Genomic DNA, 24,560 nt, shown 5'->3' with positions numbered 1-24,560 from the left:
CAATCTTGCTTTTTGTGCCACTCTGTCTCTAGTGGCAGGTCACTTGAAGTAGTGTCATCCTACCTGACTCCCCAACGGCTCACATCTGTAGCAGAGGCATTTGGGACTCCCATCTTGTCCTTGTCATCTGCCTGAATTCTACAGTTTCCTAATCCTGCCACCGAAACGTGGTGCTGCTGTTCTATTTACAGACTCAAAGCGGTGGGAGGGGGGGCACTATGCTTTCATCTTCCTTTTAACTGTAAATGGGATATTCCAACAGTGATAAGAAAAGGTTAAAGTGAGACCGGGGATGTTAAGCCCCTTTAGGCAAACAGGATCACCACTTGGTGCAGTTATGCTACAGGGTGCAGGGAGATGCTTTGGATTATCGTCAACTAGTTTATCAGCTTCCAGTGAGCTTGATTACACCAACGGCATTTGATTGTTAAATTGTGGGCTAGGAACAAAAACCTTGCATTGTTTCCTTAACTGGACAAACAGGTTCAAGTGAAGTTTGAAGCTAAGGAACAATGATCTCATGAGACTTTGGATTCCCACAGACCATGAATTCATAACCAAAGTTATACTCCTTTTTTTCTTTAAAATTTTTAACAGACTTTATTTTTTATTTATTTTTACTTATTTTTCAGACTTTATTTTTTAGAGCAGTTTTAGGTTCACAGCAAAATTGAGCAGGAAGTACAAGATTCCTTTTTAACGACTGTTTACAATACACTTGAAATGATTGACCCACATGTTTCCAAGCCTTAATCATTTTCCACTTGAAAGACTGTTTTTGATTTTCACTGAACCAGCTCTTTTTCTGGTGATCTGGAACTGGGTACAATTACAGCATCACTTAAAATCACATCTTCACCAAAATTTTCTCAAGGAGGCTAAAGACCACTTGGCAAGTTGGCCCTAGGGAGCCCCTTCTATGCTGGGGCTCCAGAGACTGTCCTAACAGGAATAAACATGTGTAAGTTAGCCTTTCCTGCGCTTCAGGATCTCAGCCTGTCCCTCTCTCCACCACAGGGTCCCTCCTAATACTCTGATCCAGGGGGCTGCTTCGTGGCAGAGGTGCCAGATTTGTCCCACTGGTCAAATCCTACGCTTCACTACCCAAAAGCTGCAAGCTGGCGGCAGACGCATTAAATCAGAGACCTCGATACGGTACTGTGTCCCCAGTGAGAAAAATACAGGTCCGGAAGTGGCACCACTCCCAGTGCCTTCAGTCCCTGCAACGCTGGACGCCGTGGCCGGGATTCCCAGGCACCAACAGGCAACAGAGAGAAGTGAAGTCATACGACGGGGGAGGGACGCAGAGCAATGAAATCCAAGTGGTCTGGCTGGCGGTCTGCGACTGGGAAACGAACAGAAACAGCGTCCCGGGAGGCGAAGGGCAAGGTGACCCGGGCTCCCACCCCTGAGGACCGAGGACCTGGCTGAAAGTGAGGGGGCTCTAGGACGGGCAGTGCGGGCGAGACGTGTGACGCCAACCGCAGCCCCGAGATCAGCCGTTCAGCCCGCGAAGTCGCGGCCTCCCGGACTCCCTGGCGCTCACCGAGTAGCTCCCGGGGGACACGCCTGTGGGCGGCCTCTCAGCCCCCTCAAAGAAGGGGCTGTGGGGCCGGCTTAAACTTCCTAACGGCCAAGTCTAACGCCCCACTAACACGACCAAGGACAAAGGCTGACAGCCACACTCGCCTAGAGGCCTTTCGAGTCGCTAGTGCAGCCCCGTGTACAACAGGTGCGCGCGCCCCAACTGGTCCCCGCGCCAGCGCTCGCCGCCCACCCATTGGACAGCTAGACCCCTTTAAAACCGACCAACCACAGAGCGTTCCGAGGCCTCTACGCTCCGCCATTGGTCCTGCTGGGAGGTGGTATTGACAACGCGCCAGTGGGAGGCCAGAGGTCGACATGGGCGGAGCTCCGTCCGGGCCGCACAGCTCTGATTGCGCGTGCGCGAGGGCAAGAACGCAGCCCTCTGATTGGCAGCGGGGCAGACGGCGCACACTCGGGGGCGGCGCCAGACCCACGTCTGCGTGACAGTTGTTGCGGGGGGAGGGCAGCCCAGACAAGGGGGAGGGAGTGTAAATAGAGTGAAGGCGGCGGCGTGTTGACCCCGTCACCTCTTGGGCTCCGCGAGGAGCCTCCGGGAGGGAGATGGATGAAGATGAGCAAGAGCAGCGGCGAAGAAAGGTGGAGGCCGGGAGAGCGAAGGTAAACGGTAGCGCCTCTTCCTCCTCCCGCTGTCCCAGCTCGGGTTTCTCGGGGAAGGTTCCGGTGACCGCTGTTGTTTCCTACTAGGAGCGGTCGCGGTCAGGCGGGGACCACCGCCAAAGTCTTGCCCTTCCCGCCGGCTCGACTGGAAGTCGCCTCCTGGCCGCCGCCATCTTGAATCCGCCGCCCTCTGCCCGGCCCCGCCCCTGTCGAGGTCGCAGCCAATCACCGGCTGGGGACTTGCGGGGTGGGGCGGGGGCGTGCGCGGGGGGGTCGGGCGCGGGGCATGCCGGGAATCGCGGGGCTGCGTCCGCGAGCGGGGCGGGGCCTGGCCGCGCCCTCCCGCCTTTCCGGAGGAGCTGGCGCTGCAGCCCTTCGAGTCGCCGTGGAGTCTCGGCCAGTGTCCGTGGCACCCCGGTGGATGCTGGTGGCCTAGGAACGCGCGGTCCCGGACCGCCCGCCAACATTCCGATCCCAGTAGAACGTGAAGGACGGGCTGGTAGTGAGGGGGGCGGCAGTGCCCCCGCACCGCGCGTCCTCGTTGTCATAGACAGCCAGCACGTCGCGCACCTGTACAACCGCTCACCTGTACATCTGCTCACCTGTGCACACCTGCACCTGCCGCGGCTCCACCTCACCAGAACTCAGGGTTCTTGGAGGACTAAGAGGGCCTGTGACTCACCTGCATTCGTGGGCGTCATAGACGCTCTCCCTAGGGCTCATTCACTTCCATCTGTTTAAAACTACTTGCAGACTTTCGTTTTACTGGGAATTATGCACCTTTTTTTTTTTTTAATCTTCAAAAGAAAAGTCTTCGAGTGGCAGTCTAGGAACACATGTTTATATTGCAGAACATCTTTTGCCGACCTGTCTAATATTCCGTGGGGTCCAGAAATGCTTGTTCTGGCCCAGTTGCTGTTTGGGGCCCAAGTGGACGTTTTGAGCAGGTGAGGGTTGAGGGGCTCTGCTGGAGCCGGTCCCTCATGCTGGGCTTCCTAGGTAATCTCCAGACACCTGGACAGAATATCCTGGTATGTATTGCATTCCTAGGTTGTGGATGCCCTGGGGAGCTCGCTTTGGTCATAGAGTCACTTGTCTCCAGGGATGCTTTTTATCGCCTTGTTTCTGCCCCAGTTTTCACATAAAACTGGTACTCGCTGTTTTGGGGGGGTATATTGTGGGGATTAAACTGTAAGCTGAAAAGACCCTGGCTGTAGAGGCAGAGTGGAGCAAGCAGACACTGGCTGTGACTCCCTGCCCTTCCCCAGCTGTGGAGGAGGTTACCTACCCACTCTGTCAAGGGATGAATGAGAGTCTGTGCAATGTTACCTGATCGGTAGGTGGAGCCATGGTAAGTTGTTGTGTTTGGGGCCAGAGTGGCCAGACATTGGGAATTTCACATGGACCAGCTAGTAGGAAATATTCAGTGTTAGTTTCTTCTTTTGAGGGAACCACAGGGCCGCTGCATTAAAGAGGCCATTCAGAACACATAGTGACTGATGTGAGACAGTGATGGGGTAGCAGCATCTAATGGCAAGGTGACAGGCAGAGGACAGAATGGCCTCATTCAGGCTTCTTGGGAGAGGAAACTTGTGAGTGGTGTTTGAAGAGGGATGTGCTGGCGCCCAGGCATGTACGTGAGCCAGGAGATGAAAATGAGGCAGAGTTTAATATTTGATGTGCGTTTTCCCGGCGCTAGTCATGGTTTGTAAGCATGCATAAATGTGTTTGAAAGAGTGTTGAGGGTGATGAGGAAGGATCATCTCGTTGCAGGAGGAAATGGGCACCTCTTGTTGGGAGACCCCAGGCGAGAGTCAAGGATGGTGATGCAGGAGGGAACCTGAGGACAGCCAGAGTTGATGGAGCAAGGCATAAAATGATGAACATGGGGCTGGTTTGGAAGGCTGACTGTTCTGGAGACAAGGTTTTTCTCACGTAAAGGACCTTATGTAATTTTTCTGCGTCTGCGAAAGTGTGCTTTTGTGTTACACTTATGCAAATGTTTGTTAAATGCATTTGCTTTTATGAGCACAGTTGTCATTTGAAGGAGCCGATGCCCCCATATGAAAGAGTGATGTTAGGTCTCATACCTTTGAATAAGGTGTTAGTGGGAGACGTGTGAACGGAGTCTGAAACCCTTCAGTTTGAGGGACTGAACAGCTAGGTTGTGCCTTCTGATGGGTGACATTCTGTGGAGGTCCCTGGTGCATTGGTGAGCTGTGTCGTGAAAAATAGAACATCTGATTCCATAAAGGAGGATCTTAGATTGACCTGGCTTAATTAATTTTTTGCTATTTCTGTACCTTGTCTCAGAATCTGTGGCTAGGAAGTTTTGGCCAGGCTATATATTTTCTCGATTGGGGGAAAATGGGGGCAAAAAGAGATTTAGCGTTTGTGTAGTTTTAAACCTTAAGCATGCCTTGATTAAGCTATCAGTCTTTTAAATAGATGTGTTGTTTTTTTAAAATCTTATTTCTCTGTAAACTTCCAGGGGCTAGGAAAGCTATTTTGCCAGTTGGCTGTATTGCTTTTTTCTGTCTGTATATAGGCATAATTAACAGTCGTCATTGTTAGACTCTGAAAAGAATTCTGAACTTAAATGCTAGCATCGCAGATATTAATGAAGGCAGAGTTTGTGGGACAGGGATCTGTTGGTTGACGTGGGTCTGGCCAGGTTTGGCTGAGCACACTGAGCCAGCCCCAGAGCCTCATGTGCCCCACCAGCTCATTGGCTTTGTGGTTCTGTTACTTTTTTCTTGGTTACCTTTGTCTTTACTACTTTTCTACGTTTTTGCGCAGCTTGCTCACTTCCGACAGAGAAAAACAAAAGGTGACTGTGCGCATCCGAAGAAAAAGACGGCGAAGAGGAAGGGCCCGGCTGTCGATGCGCCTGTCCAGGAGGAGAGCCCGGTAGCCACCGAAGATGGTGGACTCCTGGGAAGAGGGGACGTTTGCAAAAACACATCGTGCAGCGACACCCCTGATGGGGCAGGAGCAGCTCAGGTAGGTTTACTCAGCACTGTGCATTAACAGCTTGCTTAGCTTCTAGTTGTTGCGCATGACTTTGGTCTGTTTTCACCTGTCAAAGGTGGGGAAAGAGCGTTCCACTTTTACACAAGGGGAATATGTTTTTGTGTTTTTACTCCTAGTAAATGTTTTCTGTTTTATGATTAGGGATTGTTTGAAGGCACGTGTCAGTATAGGGTATTGCTTTGGTAATGGAAGTCTTAGAAGTGTGAGTTCCTCTGGTGTGGCTCTATGTATCAGCCTTTTTGACAGGGATTTCTTTGCACACTTAAACCATAATATTCCTTCATCTACTTATTGCTTTTTTTCGTTTCCTTTCTGAACTTGGGATGAAGAGGGAATGGGTGAAGTGGTGCAGAAAGGGCATCTTGCTGGAGGAGGCACCACCATCCTCTGTTTGAGGCCCTGTGAACTACAGGGGTGCGTGTGGCCCACTAGTGGATGTGCACACTGAGAATGCTGGGCCCGCGTGGCCCCCTAATCACCTGTAGTTGGGCTCTCCTTGCGACTTTTTCTGTGCATTACCATTGAGGGGCTTTGAATTGTGATTTTGTGTGCAACAGAGCAGGTGTAGGTCTGGGTGTTTGCTAGAATGAGCTGACATACTGGTGGCTGAGGGCAGCATTTGACGAAAACTCACAGCGTGTCTCGCCTGCTTTGTTGGAAAAGTGGAATTCCAGCCTGTAAAGTCTCTGATATTCTACCGACACATCTGGAATTCTTCTTTTGAGAATTTGAAAGACGTAGCTATTGTACTCCCTCGTCTGGGGAGCAGCAGGCCAGCACTCTGGGAGCCCAGCCTTTGGGCCAGCCTGAGCCCAGCTCATGCCTCCTCCAGTGTGGGCCTGAAGTTCACCACCATCCTCTGTGCTGGTCTCAGGACTGGGCGGCAGCTCTCAGCAGCCCTGTCTCCATCACAGCTGCGTGAGTAAAAGCCACATTGGGAGGACTGAGAGTTTACTCCCAGTGCTTTTTCTCTGTGTGTTTTCTCCTAGGCTCCTTGAGGAGAAAAGCTTGTAAGTTATAGTTAACAGCTATTAATTTTATTCTTACTTGCAAGTCAGAGGAGTCTTTTTATAGTAAACATTTTTTTGGCAGGGGGCACACCTTGGTGGCTCAGTCGGTTGAGCGTCCAACTCTTGATTTTGCCTCAGGTCATGATCTCATGGTTGTGAGATGGGGCTCCATGTTGGGCTGTGCGCTGAGTGAGGAGCCTGCTTGGGATTCTCTCTCTGCCCCCACCCCCATGAACATGGGTGCTCTCTCTGTCGCTGAGTAAATACACATTTAAAAAAACTTTTTAAATACACTTTTTTTATCCATGCAAGCAGGGGAGAGAGACAGAGGCAGAGAGAGAGAATCCTAAGCAGTCTCCATCCTCAGCGTGGAGCCCGATTTGGGGTTCGATCCCATGGTCGTGAGATCATGACCTGAGCTGAAATCAAGAGACGCTTAACTGGCTGAGCCACCCAGGCGCCAGGAAGTCTTTTTATTTTATATTAAATGTTTTATGTATTTTAGCTTTTCATTTTGAAATAATCTCCAACTTACAAAAAAACTTTGCAAAGATTAGCTTAGAGTTTGTAGATACCCTTCACCTAGCTTCTTGAAATGAATGTCAACATCTGGTATTTTCAGGACGATTATTACAATTGGTTCCTATTAACACTGGAACAATGCTATGAGCTAATTAATAAAGCTCATTCAGATCTCCCCCGCTGTCCCACTAATGCCCTTTCTCTGGTCCAGGATTCTGTGTTGCATCTCACTGCCCATGCTGCTTTAGTGTGGTCCAGTCTTTTATAAGTTGGACGTCTTTGAAGAGTCCTAGCTAGTCGTTTGGTAGAATGCCTGTCAGTTTGGGTTTGTTTGATGTTTCCTCCTGATTAAAATCATGTTGTGAATTTTGGCAAGAACATTGTAGAAGTGGTGATATTCCCTGCTCAGTGCACTTGGTATTGGTATTCGACGTGTCTCCCTACAGGTGATGCCAGTTTTGATCACTTAGTTAAGGTGAGACCTGCCAGGTTTCTCTTGATAGAAAAATACTGTTTTTGGGGCGCCTGGGTGGCGCAGTCGGTTGAGCGTCCGACTTCAGCCAGGTCACGATCTCGTGGTCTGTGAGTTTGAGCCCCGCATCGGGCTCTGGGCTGATGGCTCGGAGCCTGGAGCCTGTTTCCGATTCTGTGTCTCCCTCTCTCTCTGCCCCTCCCCCGTTCATGCTCTGTCTCTCTCTGTCCCAAAAATAAATAAAAAAACGTTGAAAAAAAAAAAAATACTGTTTTTAACTTTGGAGTTCATGAGTATATTGTGTGGAGATACTTAGAGACCCCGCAAACCCCTTTTTCTCATCATGCTTTGCTCCACTAATTTTAGCTTCCATAGATGATTCTTGCTTGCAGCACTTATTGTAGTGGTGTTGGCCACATGATGACTTTGTTTCCATCGTTCTATCTCTGTGTATTAATTGACATTCTGCTGCAAGGAGGAACTGTCACTTCACTCCAGAGGGTATTTATTTATTCACTATATCAGTATGGACATAGGGATTTTTCTTTTTCTTTTTTTTCTTTTTTAAGTAAACTCTACATCCAACATAGGGCTCGAACTCATGACCCCAAGATCAAGAGTTGCATGCTCTACTGACTGAGCCAGGTGCCCAGGGATTTTTATTCTTCGGGTTTTAATCTATCATATCAACCATGTCAGTGTTTATTTTGTTTCTGAAATACATAGATTGGCCATTGGTAGTGCCTTTGAATTGGTACCTGTCCTTCTACCATGTCCTCGTTGTTTCTGGCACCTTAATTCCTTACATTCTGGCACCAAGATTTTCCAGGGTTATTTTATCCTTTCCCTGTCAGCAGCCCTGTAATCAGATATTTCTTCAAGGAGCTCTGGTTTCTTTTAGTGGAGAATGATGTTTAGAAACCAACATCTGGGTGATAGTTGTGCTTATTGCTGTTGGGGTGTCTTTGGCTTCTGGGCTATTTCAACAGAGCTAGGTGATAAATACCTGTATGTGTACACTTCTATATTTATTTCTTTGTCAATTTGTATGTATAATAAAAATCACGAATTCACTTTAGTATTTTCAATTCCTAACCAACGTCACAGGGTTCATTCTAGCTTTTTCCCTCTTCTTTTTTTTTTTCAACGTTTTTTTTTAATTTATTTTTGGGACAGAGAGAGACAGAGCATGAACGGGGGAGGGGCAGAGAGAGAGGGAGACACAGAATCGGAAACAGGCTCCAGGCTCCGAGCCATCAGCCCAGAGCCTGACGCGGGGCTCGAACTCACGGACCGCGAGATCGTGACCTGGCTGAAGTCGGACGCTTAACCGACTGCGCCACCCAGGCGCCCCTTCCCTCTTCTTAATCTTAATTTCTTTTACCAATAGTGAAAGTATCTTCGCTACAATATATTTACTTACTTTCTCAATCTTTAAATATATGCACATTAGTTTGAGGATTGCTAATCCTCACTACTGTGAAAAACAGATTTACTAACTAGAGTGGGATATTTGAATATATAGTTGACCCTTTAGCAACATGGGGGTTAGGGGCACTGACCCCTCACACAGATGAAAATCGGCCTATAACTTTTGACTTCCCAAAACATGACTACTAATAGCCTAGTGTGGACTGGAAGCTTTAATGATGACATAATAAAACAGTCAACAAATATTTTGTGTATTTTCTGTATCATATATAGTATTCTTATAATAAAGTCAGCTTGGGAAAAAAATGTTAAAGTCACAAGGAAGAGAAGATACATTTACAGTGCCGCCCACCCTGTGTTTATTGAAAAAAGTCTGTGGGTACATGGACCTGTGCAGTTTAAACAAACCCTTGTTGTTCAGTGCTAGTTCTTTTTGTCTTTATTATCCCAAAGTATGTTGTTTAGCATTCCAAAGTTGTATAAGTTAATTTTTTAAATATATTTTTTTAAATTTTTTCATTATAGTTATTCATTTATAACATGATTTTGTTTTATTGTTTGTCTTCTATTTTGGTTCTTCTTACGTCCAGGTTGATTTTATTTAATTTTTTTTTTTTTTTGAGTAAGGGAAACATTACTAAGATTCTAAAAATCAGAGCCATATTCAAGTTCATTACTTCCTCTTCCCTACCACCTCATTCCTATCTAGGAGTGGTATGGTTGGACTCTGTGGTAGGCAAGTATTTACCTTTTTTTTTTGTTTTTCTGAATTTTATTTATTTTGAGAGAGCGCGTGCACGCATGCAAGTGGAGGCGGGGTTGGGGAGTGGAGGGGGAGAGAGAATACCAAGCAGGCTCTGGGCTGTCAGCACAGAGCCTGACATGGGGCTCAATCTCACAAACTTGAGATCATGACCTGAGCTGAAACCAAGAGTCGGACACTCAACTGACTGAGCCACCCGGGCACCTCAATTTAACCTTTTAAAAATCTGCCAAAAATTGTCTTCCAGAGAGTGGTCCTGCCATTTTGCATTCCTATCAGCAGCTCCAATCCAGAAATACAAAGGAATGAACATTCAGGACCTACAGAGACATGGAGGGACCTTAAATGTCTATTATTGAGTTAAAAGAAGCCAGTCTGACAGGCTGTACACTGTGTGGTTTTGTTTGTGTAGCATTCTGGAAAAGGTAAAACTGTGCAGATTGTAAACAGATGAGTGGATGCCGGAAGTTGGTGGAGGGAGAGTTGGTGAAGCAGGGATGTTTTAGGGCAGTGAAACTGCCCTGTGTGATCGTGTAAATTTTATGTTATGTTATTAGGGAGAGAGTGCGCAGGTGGGAAGAGGGGCAGAGGGGGAGAGAGAGAATCTTAAGCAGGCTCCACAGTCAGCGTGGAGCCTGACGCAGGGCTTGATCCCACGACCCTGGGATCATGACTTGAGCTGAAATCGAGTCAGGTTCTCAACTCACTGAACCACTCAGACACCTCATCAACATGTAAATTTTAAAACATCAAAATATATTTGCATGTAAATTAAAAAAACAAAAAAGCCATCTGGAGAATGAGGGATCCCAGGATGGAACGCAGACTTGAACAAGGCCCTAACTGTATTACCCATGGACAGAACAACCTCAGGGAAGGGGGTGAGGGAAAGGTGCTGACCTGAGTAGCTTTGGGGGTGAGTGGAGTTTGGAGGACTGAAGGCAGAAGGCACTGTGCATAAACAGTACTCCCGTTGCTAAAGGGGTTTCCCACGGGAGTGAGGATTAAGGATTCTGGGGCTGTGTACTTACGTGCTGGGATCGAACCGCCGAGGATGGCAGGTGGCTGGAGCTAGGTGTCACTCTCTCCTGGTGAGCTCACGCGGCTCTGCCACGGTCGGCGTGTGAGTTGGAATGAAGGTGAGAGCCCCTGGGGTCTGGGGCCGGATGGGGGCCAGGAGAGAGAAGGTCAGCTGGAAGAAGTGGAGGGAAGAGGTAGGGGAAATTGAAAGGCAGTGTGTGAGTCACTCAAGCTGTCAGAACACTGCAGACTGAGTGGCTTAAACAACAGACTCTCAGTTCTGGAAGCAGGACGTCTGAGATCAAGTGCTGTCAGGGTTGGGTTCTGGCGAAGCCTCTCTGCTTGACTTGTGCATGACTGCCTTCTTGCTGTGTCCTCACGTGGTCTCCTGTGTGGGGAGAGGGCAGGAAAGCAGTATTCTCTGGTCTCCTCAAAGGACAGTAGTCCTATTGGATTATAGTCCCATCCTGTTATCTCTTTAAAAGCCCTGTCTTTTTTTTTAAAATTTTTTTTTTTAACGTTTATTTATTCTTGAGACAGAGAGAGACAGAGCATGAACGGGGAAGGGGCAGAGAGAGAGGGAGACGCAGAATCGGAAGCAGGCTCCAGGCTCCGAGCCATCAGCCCAGAGCCCGACGCGGGGCTCGAACTCACGGACCGCGAGATCGTGACCTGAGCCGAAGTCGGACGCTCAACCGACTGAGCCACCCAGGCGCCCCAAAAGCCCTGTCTTCAGATACAGTGACAATAGGCATTAGGGCTTCCACATGAGAGTTTTGGGGGATATACTTCAGTCCATAACATTCTCTCCTTTGGTTCCCCAATTCATCTTTCTTGCATTCAAAATGCATTCACCCCATCCCTACAGCCCCAGAGATCGTTACTCATTCCAGCATTCTTTCTCATCTAGATATCATCTAAATCAGATATGGGTAAGACTTGAAGTAGGGTTCCTCCTGGGGCCAAATTTCTCTCCCACCGTGAGGCTGTGAAACCAAAGTTACATGCTTCCCAACCACGGTGGTGGAACAGGGATGGGATAGACAGCCCACTCCAGAAGGGAGAAATAGGAAACAACGAAGGGTAATGGATCCCCAGCAAGTCCAAATCCGAGTAGGCAAATTCCCTTGGCTCTTAAGGCTAAAAAAATAATCAGTCTGATTTAATGTGAAGCATCTGACTCTTGATTTCAGCTCAGGTCATGATCTCATGGTTCGTGAGTTCAAGCCTCGCATTGGGCTCTGTGCTGACAGCTTGGAGCCTGGAGCCTGCTGCCTTCTCCACGCATCCTCACCTGACAGAGAACACTGGTGTCCCTTCCTCTTCTTAGAAGGACCCCAGTCCTGCTGGACCAGGCCCACCCTGTGACCTCATTTAACCTTAATCACCTCTTTCGAGGCCCTGCTGTCACAAGGGGGTGTTGAGCTTCAACACAGGAATTTGTGGGACACCGTCAGTCCATAATAGGCAACTGTAATAGGAGGGACAGCGTGATAAATCTGAAGGTCATATTTAGGGAAAGGCTGTTGAAGTCTGATTGGTGCGGTGGCAGGAGTGGAGTGCGTGGACCTTTGTGTTCTTAGAGTATAAAAAAAAGAATTACCTTTTCTTTTAAAGGACAGAATATATTTGCCTGTGGATCAGGGTCAGGTTGAAATTCAGAGGCTCAGGCTCAAGCTGGAGGAAGAGCTTCTGAACGAGCAAGACGTCGTGGATGGACGTGGCCTGGAGGTGGGGAAGCTTCGGGCTCGGCCAGCTCTGTGTCCTGGCATTCCCTGCCAGAGGGGTCACTGTTAGTTTGCCGACCTCTTGTCTGCTTCAAGGGAAATGTCCTGGTTAATGTCAAGTTCCAAGGCTGGGCATTACCTCTTGCATCGAGGGTTCATTTTGATGTGTCTGAGTGGATGCCTTCCCCTCCTCTTGCCGGGGAGCCAGGGGTGGGGTTGAGTCTGCAGAGCGCTGGGTCAGAAAAGCAGGAGGCGAGCTGCGCTGGCCGCTGGCTTCTTGGGCTCCCGCGCAGTGGCCGAGGGCGGGGTTGTGGTTCCCTGGGCAGCCCTGCCGGGTCCTCCTGGTCAGGGTCCCGAAGCCCTCTGTCTGCAGCTTCATTCCATTTTTAGTGGAGGCACTGATTGCTGTGACCTAGTTTTCTTAATGTAGGGCAGTTCAGTTTATTCTGAGCTACCTCAACCGTTTGGGGTGCTTGGGGGAGCAGTGGGGCTCAAGTCGTTCCGTCTGGAGTTTGAAGTCAGACTTCCAGAGATTGGCTTTCCTCATTGTGGTCAGCTCAGTCTAATAGAGAAACAGAGTTGCATTTTGTGACCATCTGACTGACTATGGGCCTGGGTTAGAAGGTGCCAGGGGCGCCTGGGTGGCTCAGTTGGTTAAGCATCCAACTAGCTCAGGTCACAGTCTCACGGTCCGTGAGTTCGAGCCCCATGGCGGGCTCTATGCTACAGCGCAGAGTCTGGAGCCTGCTTCGGATTCTGTGTCTCCCTCTCTCTCTGCCCCTCTCCTGCTCATGCTCTGTCTCTCTTTGTCTCAACAATAAAAACATTAAAAAAAAAGAAAAAAAAAAAAAGAAGGTGCTGGGTGCTTTATTTACGGATGCCTGGTCAGTGATGGATCAAGTTACACAATTGATAGGGCATTTCAGAATGCCAGATAACTGTAAAAGGATTTATGCATTATTTTGCACAAGGTTCATGTTATTTTCTGTTTTTTACTTCCTGGGATACCTGGCAGTGACCTGTATGATGAGGCGTTAGTTTTTTATTTTTTTGTGTTGTGTGGGTTTTTTTTTTTAATAATAAGAGATGGAAGCAATTACATTTTTACTTAGAATTATAATGACTAATGTTTATTTGTTTTTAAAATTTGTGCCAGAAATGGTTGTACGTGTTGTAAGCCAGGCTGTGAGGTAGGGACTCTGGTTATCCCCTCACAAGGAAGTGGGTGCTGCGGGATGAGCCCCCTTGCTGGGTGGGCATCAGAGCTCTCTGCTGCTCTCAAGGGTATGTGGGCTCCCTGGCTTCTGCCTTAGTTCTTACATCCATGACTTCATTCTTCATTCTGCTTATTTGATTGGATGTAATAGTTAAGAAAAAATGCATTTTTTGCATAAATTTTTGTAATAGGAATTAGAGCTGGTAGTCTCTTGTGTTGTTGTGGTCACCAGTGGCTTGAGGCCCAATCTGCATGCTTGTCTACTTCAGAGGTCCTCGTGGACTTTTTATCTCAGGTTTCAGTAGCCCACGTGGATTGTTGCCGAGAACTGTTATTTCACCAGTGAGCACAAAATACTGCTATTTCAATTCTGCCCCTCCTTCCTTATTAATTGTATGTAACGTTGCACGAGAACTTCCCTTTATCAGTTATCTGGTTACCCTGGTGCCCGGCTTGGATTGGAAAGCAGGGTAAAGGCATCACTCTTTCCTTTTAAGTTACTCATGTTGCTGTGCTACACTTTTCCACATATGACCATTGGACTGGCTTTCTTGAGCCTCACTGTAAATTCACTTATGTTTAACAATTTGTCATGAGCAAGTCTTGTGTCTGTTAGTGTGCTGCTCAGATTTTCCCATCTTTGACAAGGGAGAGCATCTTTAGTTTGATCCTCCGCAGTCACTGTGATGGCTTCCTTGCTTTTGGAAAAAGTGTTGCCGGTTAGCTGGTGCATTTCTTGCCCCAGGCCTGGAGCCAGGCGTTTCCCATGACTCCTGGCTCCTCTAGTGGGAAGTAGTGTTCAGAAACATGATCTAGACGTTAGGGGTTTTATTGTTTCAAGGTCATGTCAGTGAATAGTTAGGTTTTGTTTTATAGTTTATGAGTTACAGAGTAGTGTATGATTACAGAGTTCATAGTTTATGATTACAGAGTTTCTACTTAAGTTTGAAATTTCCCTTTAACATTAAAAATGTATGTTCCTGACATTAACATCATTACTCACTTGGCTTTCTTTCTCTTTCTAGTTTTATAATAACATTATTACTAATTACGATTACTTTGCACTCATTTTTGTCCTTTAGGTATTTTCCACAGTGATGTGCAGTCAAATTACTTTGTTTTAAAATCACCTGAGGGGCGCCTGGGTGGCTCAGTCGGTTAAGCATCTGACTTCGGCTCAGGTCATGATCTCGCAGTCTGTGAGTTTGAGCCCCGCGTCAGGCTCTGTGCTGACAGCTCAGAGCCTGGAGCCTGCTTCAGATTCTGTGTCTCCCTCTCTCTCTGACCCTCCCCCGTTCATGCTGTCTCTCCCTGTCTCAAAAATAAAATAAATATTTAAAAAATAAATAAATAAATAAAATCACTTGAAATAGTTTAAGCCAGAAACTTAATATATTTATATTCGTTTGTTTTATTTTCTCTTGTTTTAGGGAGATTTTGTTTTCAATTTGTTGTTATCGTTAAAGAGACAGAGAGAATGCGAGCTAGTGCACGGAGGAGGGGCAGAGGGAGAGGGAGAGTGAGTCTTAAGCAGGCTCCATGTTGAGAGAGATTTCGACGCAGGGCTCGATCCCATGACCCTGAGATCATGACCTGGGCCAAAATCAAGAGTCAGATGCTCAACTGACTGAGCCACTCAGGCTCCCCTTTTTTCATTTGTGTCTGTGTGTGGTTGTTTGTTTGTTTATTTTGAGACAAAGCGGAGGAGGGACAAAGAAGGAGAGAACCTCAAGCAGGCTCCATGCTGTCAGTGCAGAGCCCAATGTGGGGCTTGATCTTACAAACGTTAGATCATGACCTGAGTTGAAGTGAAGTCAGATGCTTAACTGAGCCACTTAGGTGCCCCTATTATTATTACGTTTTTAAAAATAGAAGCAAATATGTCCATATATTTCTCACTATCTGCTTCTTTAGTAGCAGGATACTTTACATTTCTGTATCTTGTTTTTTTTCACTTATCATATCTTGGCAGTCACGCCGTAGCAGTGTGTAGTGATGTTTCTCGTTCTTTTTTAAAAAAGTCTGTTGTCGGGGCGCCTGGGTGGCTCAGTCAGTTAAGCATCCAACTTTGGCTCAGGTCATGATTTCACAGTTCGTGGGTTCAATCCTGCATTGTGGGATCTCTCTGACAGCTGCGCTGACAGCTCGGGGCCTGGAGGCTGCTTCCGATTCCATGTCTCCCTCTCTTTCTACCCCTCCCCTGCTCGTGCTCTCGTCTCAAAAATGAATAAACATTAAGTCTATTATCTTTTTAGAAGCAAGAAGTGGTACCTTTTTATGTTTACCAACATACTTGCCAATCCCAGGGCTTTGGTTTGTTGGTATAGACCCAGTTTTGCATCATGTATCATTTTTCCTTCAGTCTGAAGAGCTTCCTTTCAATAAATGTTTTGTAGTGCAGGTCTGCCGATGAATTCTCTTGGCTTTTTTGTTAGTCTGACACTGACTTTGTTTTGCCTTCATATTTGAAAGAAATCTTTACTGGATATAGAATTTGAAGTTGACAGTTTTCTTTTTGCAGCACCGTGGTTGTTGGGCCCATATAGTTTCTGAAGGTATCTGCTGTCATTCTTCATTCCTCTTTCTGTAGAACTTTTTTCTTTTACGTTTATTTATTTTGGGAGAAAGAGCGAGAGCAGGAGCGCATGAGGGAGGGGAGGGGCAGAGAGAGAGAGAAGGAGAGAGAGAGAGAATCCCAAGCAGGCTCCGTGCTGTCAGCGCACAGCCTTACTTGGGGCTCGATCCCAGGAACCGTGAGATCGTGACCTGAGCCAAAATCAGGAGTCAGACTCATAACCAACCAAGCTATCCATGCGCCCCTCTGTAGAGTCTTTTTTTCCTTTTAATTTTTTGGGGGTACTTTTAAAACTTTTGTTTTTATCTCTGGTTTCAAATTCTTTCATCATGATGTGCCTAGGGTGGTTTCCTTTGTGTTTCTACTGCCTGGGATATGTTGATCTTTATGAAACTTTGGTTTAGTTTTCACCAAATATAGAAAATTTTTGTTCAATTTTTCAAATACTTTTTGTTGCTTCCCATTCTTCCCCCTTTGTGATTTCAAATCTATATATTGCATATTGTTTAAGGTTATCCTATGGGTCATTTAGACTTTGCTTTATTTACTTATTAAAACATTTTTTTCCAGTCTCTGCCTTTTTGTTCTTCATTTTATTTTTTTAAATATTTTTTTAATGTTTACTCATTTTTGGGAGACAGAGAGAGAGCTTGAGCGGGGGAGGGGCAGAGAGAGAGGGAGACACAGAATCTGAAGCAGCTCCAGGCTCTGAGTTGTCAGCACAGAGCCTGACACGGGGCCCGAACCCATGAACTGCAAGATCATGATCTGAGCTGAAGTCAGATGCTTAACCAATTGAGCCTCCCGGGCACCCCGTGTTCTTCATTTTAGATCACTTCTATTGCTAGATCAAGTTCGCTGATCTTTTCTTTGCAATGTCTATTCTATTAATCTAGAATTAAGTGAATTTCTTTTTGTTTCGGGTATTTTGTATTTTTTATATCATTCTTCATTGCGTTTGTATTTCCCTTTAAATACTGGGTATTAATATAACAGCTATTTTAATGTCCCTGTCTGCTAATTCTATCCTCTCTGTCCTTTTTGGGTATATTTCCATTGGACTGATTTTCTCTTGGTTATGGGTCACATTTCTCACCTTTTGGTATGTTTAATAATTTTTGATTGGATGCCAGGCATTGTCAATGTTATGTTGTTACATGTCTGGACTTTGCTGTTTTGGTAAGCATTTGATTTAAAAAAAATGTTTTCATTGTTGATTTGTAGGAATTCTTAATATTCTTCGTATCTGTCATATGTTAGGTATATGTATTGTGAATGTTTTTCCTCAGTTTTGCTTGCTTTGTTGAAGTTGAATTTATCAGTTTTTCCTATGGTTAGTGCTTTTTGTGTCCTATCCAAAAAATTTCTTCTAGCTCTGAGATCATGTACTTTCCTATGTCTTCTTGAAGCCTTATGGTTTTGCTTTCTGGGTTTATGATTCATCTCAAGTTACTTTTTGTGTATTGAGTACTTTGACTTTTAGAACTGTGGTTTAATTTTGCTGATTTTTGAATTAACTAATTAATTATTATTATTTAAAATGAGATCATTAGAATGGGTCCTCATCCAATGGGACTGCTGTTTTTTTTTTTTTAATGTATATTTATTTTTGAGAGACAAAGTGCATGCGGGGGAGGGGCAGAGAGAGAGAGGGAGAGAGACACAGAATCAGAAGCAGGCTCCAGGCTCCGAGCTAACAGCACAGAGCCCAATGCGGGACTCGAACCCGCGAACCGTGAGATCATGACCTGAGCCGAAGTTGGATGCTTAACCAACCGAGCCAGCCAGGTGCAGCAGGTTTTTGAACTTTTTTTTTTTTTAATGTTTATTTATCTTTGAGAGAGAGAGATAGAGCATGAGTGGGGGGAGAGCAGAGAGAGAGAGGGAGACACAGAATCCGAAGCAGGCTCCAGGCTTGGAGCTGTCAGCACAGAGCCCGACACAGGGCTCGAACCCATGAACCAGGAGATCATGACCTGAGCCAGTCAGATGCTTAACCGACTGAGCCACCCAGGCGCCCCAGGTTTTTGAACTTTTAATGGAATAATCTAGTATGCATATCTTGAGTCTGGATCTTTTTTATCCGGTGTCTTGTTTATGAGGTTTATTCATGTTAAACACTATTGTTTATTCATTTTCGTTATTGTGTGGTATTTCATTATATGAATGTGCTTCCATCTGTTTGTCTATTCTACAGTTACTTGGCATTTACTACACCCATTCTTAGACAAGTCTCTTGGTGTACATGTGCAGATGTTTCTATTGAGGCTATAATTAGTTACTTAATTGTTGGGTCATTATACATGTATTTGTTCAACATGCATATGTTGAGCTGTGTTTAAAACAGTTGTTCAGTTTATATTTTCGGTAGTGACATGTGTAAGTTTTACTTGTTCCATAGCATCTGTGATTTGTATTGACTGTCTTTTTTTTCCTCCTCTATTTTAACAGTTTGGGTGGGTGTGGAGTGGAGTGTATTTTAGTGTTGTGCAAGATTGGTCAGACGTTCAAAGAAATTAGTGCAGTTCATTAACAGACTCCGAGAAAAGTCATATCATCTCAGTTGATACAAAGAAAGCATATATTTTTGTGACAGAGTGACCTGTACTTGTAGTGTTGAGATTGTGCTGGCCTTATCCAAGGAGCTGAGAGGTCTCCTTTGCTCTGTGAATGAGTTTGTGTAAGATGGTGAAGACTTTGGGAACTGAGGTTTTGTTTGTGGGAAAGCTTTGAATTACAGACTCCATTTATTTGATAGTTATCAAACTATTCACTAATGCTTTTTCCCAGAATTTGTTCTTTCATCTAATCTTCCAATTTTTGGCATTAAGTTTTTCATAGGAATGTTTTCAGTGTCTGTGGCGTCAGTATTGATGACCCTTTTCATTTTTGTTTATTTTTTTACTAAAATTTTTTTTGTTGATGTTTATTTTTTGAGAGAGAGAGAGAGAGAGAGAGAGAGAGAGCTTGAGCGGGGGAGGGGCAGAGAGAGAGGGAGACCTAGAATCTGAAGCAGGCTCCAGGCTCTGAACTGTCATGACAGCACAAAGCCCAATGTGGGGCTCGAACTCACAAACCGCGAGATCATGACCTGAGCCGAAGTCAGATGCTTAACTGACTGAGCCACCCAGGCACCCCTTTCATTTTTTAAAGGTGAGTATTTGTGCCTTTGTTGGTCTTGCCACAAGTTAATGCTTACTATTTTTATAAAAAGTTAACTATAGGCTTTATTCTTTTATGTAACATATCTATGTTTCTTTGATTTCTGCTCTTATGTGTAGTTTATTTTAAAGTATGTTTGGTTTTGATTTTCTTGGTTTTCTAACTTCTTGAGAAAGATATGTAGACCATTGATTCCCAGGCTTTAAAATGTATATATAGTCAAGCCTATTCATTTTTCTGTGGTGTGACTTTACCTTCACTCACAACTTTTCAATTTTTTATTATTTTTCAGGACAAATTACTTTTTAATTGCATTCTTAAAAATTTTCATGTGCATAGGTTAAAAAAAAAAGTGGCATGTTAGGGGCATCTGGCTAGCTCAGTCAGTAGGGCACGTGACTCTTGATCTCAAGAGTTAAGAGTTTGAGCCCCATGTTGGGTATAGAGATTACTTAAAATCTTAAAAAAAAAAAGTAGCATGTATAGGATGAAGCCATCATTATTTTCCTCCTATCTGCTGAGGAATTAATTAGATTTCTTTTCTTTTTTTTTAAGATTTTAGTTTTAGGTAATCTGTACACCCAATGTGGGGCTTGAACTCACAACCCTGAGATCAACAGTCACATGTTCCTCCGACCTAGCAGAACACCTTATAGGCACAAGGCCTTCCTTGCAGCTGTGTCTGTGTCAGCAGAGTATGAGTCCTTGTAGAGCCTTTATGTCATAGTTGTTCTTTGAACATGATTAAGTGTTTTTGTTTTATTTTGCCCATTTGGAAATTTTTAGAAGTTTCACTTTTATGGGTTTTTAATGAGCTTATTGAATACCATACGGTGAGATGAAATGTATGTGTGAGAAATAGTAATGCTTTTAAACATACAATAAGTTGCTTAGTTGTTTGTTTTTTTTTAAGTTTTATTTATTTATTTTGAGAGAAAGCATGAGCAGGGGAGGAGCAGAGAGAGAGAGAGACAGAGAGAGAGAGAATCCCAAGCAGGCTCTGTGCTGTCAGCATGGAGCCTGATACAGGGCTTGAACTCATAAACCTGAGATCATGACCTGAGCTGAATCAAGAGACGGGACTCTTGATGCACTGAGCCACCCAGGAGCCCCCCCCCCCCCCCCCCCTTAATTTGGTTTAAAAGCGTATTTGATACATTTGTTACTTTAATGGTCTTTAGACATAGAAAAGAACTGAAAACCAGGTAATGCAATCCTGGAGGTGGAAAATGCCCAGTTGTCACTTGGTGGTTTTCCTTGTGGTGTCCACTGCTGAGTTAGGGCCACCCTCCAGCGGTGGGGTGTGGGTGGGTTTGTTGTGTAATGAAACCTGCCAAGCTGGGTGAAATTGTATTCTGCAGGTTAGTGTAGAAGCAGCTTAGTGCAGTATTCTGCAACTTAGTGTGGAAGCTGTTTTTTATGTTCAATGTTTTAGTTTTAAGACCAAAAGACTAAAGAAATTGGAGATAGACAATTGAAAAAACAATATACCATGAAAATTCTGTAAGAAAAATTAATTCGTAAAGTTCCTATATCATAATTTTGCTATACTCTTTCAGGTGAAGATTCTGCAGTCTTAGGGTAAAGAAAGTAAATTGCTGATCTGAGCAGAAAACACAGGCACGTATTAAATTCTAAGAGTATGTCAATAAAGCATGTTTGTAAGCAACTTGAAGATTTGAGTTTTTCAGGGGGTTAGAAGCAACGATAGAATTGCAAAAAGACTTTATGGTTGGTGTTCAGGATCTAGCCATCTTCCCTCACAGTTTAAGTGAAGTGCGCCGTGAAAAGACATTTTACTTTAATCAGTGCAACGGTCATCTCCGTTCTGGCAGTTAGCTGAGAAGTGGCAGAAAGCGGTATTTGACCTCAGCTATGCGTCAGGAACAAAGTTAAGTACAGGCCATTTCTTGTAAAAGAACCATCCAAAGATTGCTTGGAGGTCAAAAATGTCAGAGGAAAATTACCTTTACAAAAACTTGTACTGAAGATTTTTTTTTTTTTAATGTTTATTTTTGAGAGACAGCGGGGGAGGGTCAGAGAGAGGGAGACCGAGAATCCCAAGCAGGCTCTGCGGCTGTCAGCGCAGAGCCCACCGAGGGGCTCGAGCCCACAACCGTGAGATCATGACCCGAGCCAAAACTGAGAGTCGGACGCTTAACCAGCTGAGCCTCCGGGTGCCCCTGTACTGCAGATTTTAAGCAGGGCTGTAGAAGGGTTAGCAAGTATGGCTCTATAGCTCTTCCAACTCCTGTTTGGGCACTACCAGGAAAAATAGTCATCATCACTTATCGTCTGGGTCCCATGCTTTACTTTTTGTGTAAGTCGTTTTATAAATAACTTACCGGAGTAAGAATAAAGCAGTAAGTTAAAATGATATTAAAAATTTTGATACCTCTTTTTAAAATTTTTAAAATGTTTTTTATTTTTTATTTGAGAGAGAGAAACAGTGCGAGCAGGAGGGGGACAGAGAGGGGGAGACACAGAATCCGAAGCGGCTCCAGGCTCTGAGCTGTCAGCACAGAGCCCTATGTGGGGCTTGAACTCCTGAACCTTGAGATCATGACCTGAACCACAGTTGGACGCTCAACCGACTGAGCCACCCAGGTGCCCCATACCGCTTTATATCAAGTAAATTTTTGTCACGTAGAAATAAAAATTAAAGAATATTGATATGCTCTTAGCAAGTGGGATGATGGAGGTTCTTGATGCAAAATATTGTGAGTTGGAGCCTTCTTGTGAGTGATGCTGGGTGAGACTATCACGCTTCCTCTTTCTTCCTAGAAATGTTGTTCTGCACATTAGAGGTGCCTTGGTGGCTCTCATTGGGTTGGGTGTAGACTCTTGATTTCAGCTCAGGTCATGATCTCACTGTTCATGAGTTCGAGCCCCGCACGAGCTCCGTACTGAGTGCAGAGCTTGCTTGGGATTCTTTCTCTCCCTCTCCCTCTGCCCCTCCCCCTCTGCCCCTCCCCTGCTCGTATACATGCTCTCTGTCTCTCTCTCTCAAAAATAAATAAATTAAAAAAAACGTTCTGTTCACTGACTCCTGATTTTGAGAAACTTGACTGAATATTGTATGTGAAGACTTGTAATCTGAGACTTCATTTTTACTGTCAATTTTGCCTTCATCCTTGGCCTCAAGTGCTGTTCTCTCTCAGCATTCATCTTTTAATTCATCTAATGATTATGAAAGTCTGTCCTGTTGGCTTTCTTCTCGTTGCCATTTTGGGAAGAAAACAAAAAGTTCTTGGCTATCATGTTGAAGACAGGTTGCAGCGAGTCTCTGCAGTGAGTAAAAATACTGCAAGATGGTGATTTCACTGCACTGTTTCCTCATCCTCCGGGCGGCTCCCTTTCTCCTGTTTTCTCATTGTTTTGGCGGTTCTTGGCACAGTTGGATAAACTGCTGAGTCTGATGAAATAATTCTTAGGATAATGACATGGTGCCATGATAGATGAAAACAAGACTGCTCAGGTCCGTCTTGGACCTTAGACACTACACGGGGTCTAGTGGGCCCATGTAGTAATGGCAAAATAAAATATGTTTTACTCTATTTCTTAAAGAAGTAAGTAACTTTTGTGTGTGTGTTTTGAAGACCCAAAAGAGAAAATTTATGAAATATCAGCCCCCTCAAATAGTTATAACTGCTTAAAGAAGAAATGACAGTCATGTTGGGTCCAGCAGACCCCCATAATGTACCCAGAGTTAAGGTGATGCTGTGGTTAATGACAAAGGCATGAGAGAGACTTATAGGTATTTTGATTTCATATTTCAAACATAGATTTTCTTTGGACATCACCTAACTTTTTTGCAGACAGTCATTATCAATTCATTTTGCACAGCAGATTAAAAGCCCAGAATTACTGTGAATTTATGGGCCAAAAAAACATCAGGGATAATTCATTGGGAAACTTTAAACTCAGGTTTGAGATGATAAAATACTCTTTTTAAAAATATTGAGGAATTTATTACAAATTATTAAGGAAAAATTTATCTAAAAATGGAAAATCAGGAGGATGAAATATTTGAGCTTACATAAAAATAAGAGCATAGAAATTGTGCATGTGTCTGAAAGAGTAGAATTTATTGAGAAACTAAAAATTTAATAATTTAGACATCACTCGCACAGTGAAATAACTTGAAGCAAAATTCATTAGGAAGGACAGCAGCATCATTAGGGAAATGAGTCGCATAAAAAATGTTTAGGGATTGAGAATTGTTTCTGGAGGAAAGCATGCCGTGAACGAGTGGGGCTGGAGCTGGTGTGGGCACTGGCCAGAAGGCTGAGGTCGCAGCTCTGGACGTTGCTATAAATGCTCTTCTCTGGCCCTTCCCCTCTCAGCTGGAGGACTCCGATGGAGAGAGGACGGGGGCTTCGGCGCAGCCACAGCGGAACACAGACGGCGACCATCCGGAACAGCCTCGGGTCATCACAGAGGTATTCCTCAGGCTTCTCTGTTACAGCGTGTTGCTCCTGAGGGGGTTTCACCCTGTTGGAGAAATCCAGACCAGAGAGAGGACTCGGTCTCTGAAGGGTCCTGTCTCGTGAAGTGTAGAAACTCGAAGCAAAGAAAGCGGGCTTCAGAGCTTCCCCTGCAGGCCCTGCTCCCTTGGCGCTGCCCCGGTGTGGAAGTCTCTCTGGGGACCCTTCTGACCGAGCCCACCTCTCCCTTCCTTGGGACCTCTGATCTTTTTTTGCCCGATGTTGAAGAGAGAAAGTTGCCTGTCGTGCGTTGAGGATAGTTGTCACGTGTGACCTCCCTCGCTCACCTGCCGCCTTGCTGTCGCGGCGTGTTTCCTGGGCCTGGCCCTCATCTCTCCCGTGGTCCCGTTTTCTGCCACAGGGCCTGACGTGAATTCCACATGTGTTGAATTAATTCCTTATGTTTGTTTTGTTTTGGTATTTGGGAGGAAATTTATTAGATACTGAACTGATTAGTTTTAAAGCGTTGTGTTAAAAGTCTGTATTATAAACAGTTTTTTTAGGTAGGCTCCACGCCCAATGTGGGGCTTGAACTCAGAACCCTGAGATCAAGAGTCACATGCTTTACCAGCCGAGCTGGTGAGGCACCCCTAAAGCCTGTATTTTAGACGTTTGATTCTAGTGGGACTCAGTCCACATTACTTTAGGCAGTGAGCAAGTTTGGTTTTCAATCTGTGTTATTGCAGGAGAAATCTAGATCATAGGCAGGGCCTGGAAAAATGGTCTCTGGTGGGGTCCATAAAACTCATCCTTAAATACCCATTTTCATACTTGTTTTAAACTGTGACATATAGCATGTGCGCAGAGAAGTAGAAAGTACATAAAGTGTACACGCTTAACAAATGAATACACAGTAAATACTACACGTTCCTTCTGCAGTAAGAAATAGCACAGTGCTGGACCTGGAATCTTCCTCGTGCCCTGCTGCCCTCCTCCC

At 45.0% G+C, this 24,560-nt stretch overlaps 1 protein-coding gene across 1 annotated transcript in view; it reads left to right on the top strand.

Annotated features, from left to right (window-relative positions):
- Nucleotides 1–2,045: 2,045 nt before the first annotated feature.
- PCNT (pericentrin) overlaps nt 2,046–24,560 on the top strand; it is a 135,533-nt gene continuing 113,018 nt past the window's right edge. The window contains exons 1-3 of the mRNA XM_060640680.3: nt 2,046–2,205; nt 5,005–5,208; nt 23,483–23,578. Coding sequence (XP_060496663.3) covers nt 2,149–2,205; nt 5,005–5,208; nt 23,483–23,578 — 357 coding nt within the window. The 5' untranslated portion in view covers nt 2,046–2,148. The remainder of the gene's footprint in view (nt 2,206–5,004; nt 5,209–23,482; nt 23,579–24,560) is intronic.

The sequence above is a fragment of the Panthera onca genome, chromosome C2 (assembly GCF_046562875.1).
Source record: "Panthera onca isolate mPanOnc1 chromosome C2, mPanOnc1 haplotype 2, whole genome shotgun sequence".
Classification (NCBI taxonomy): Eukaryota; Metazoa; Chordata; class Mammalia; order Carnivora; family Felidae; genus Panthera; species Panthera onca.
The sequence above is the reverse complement of the archived record's forward strand: the minus strand, read 5'-3'. Positions and strand labels throughout refer to the sequence as shown.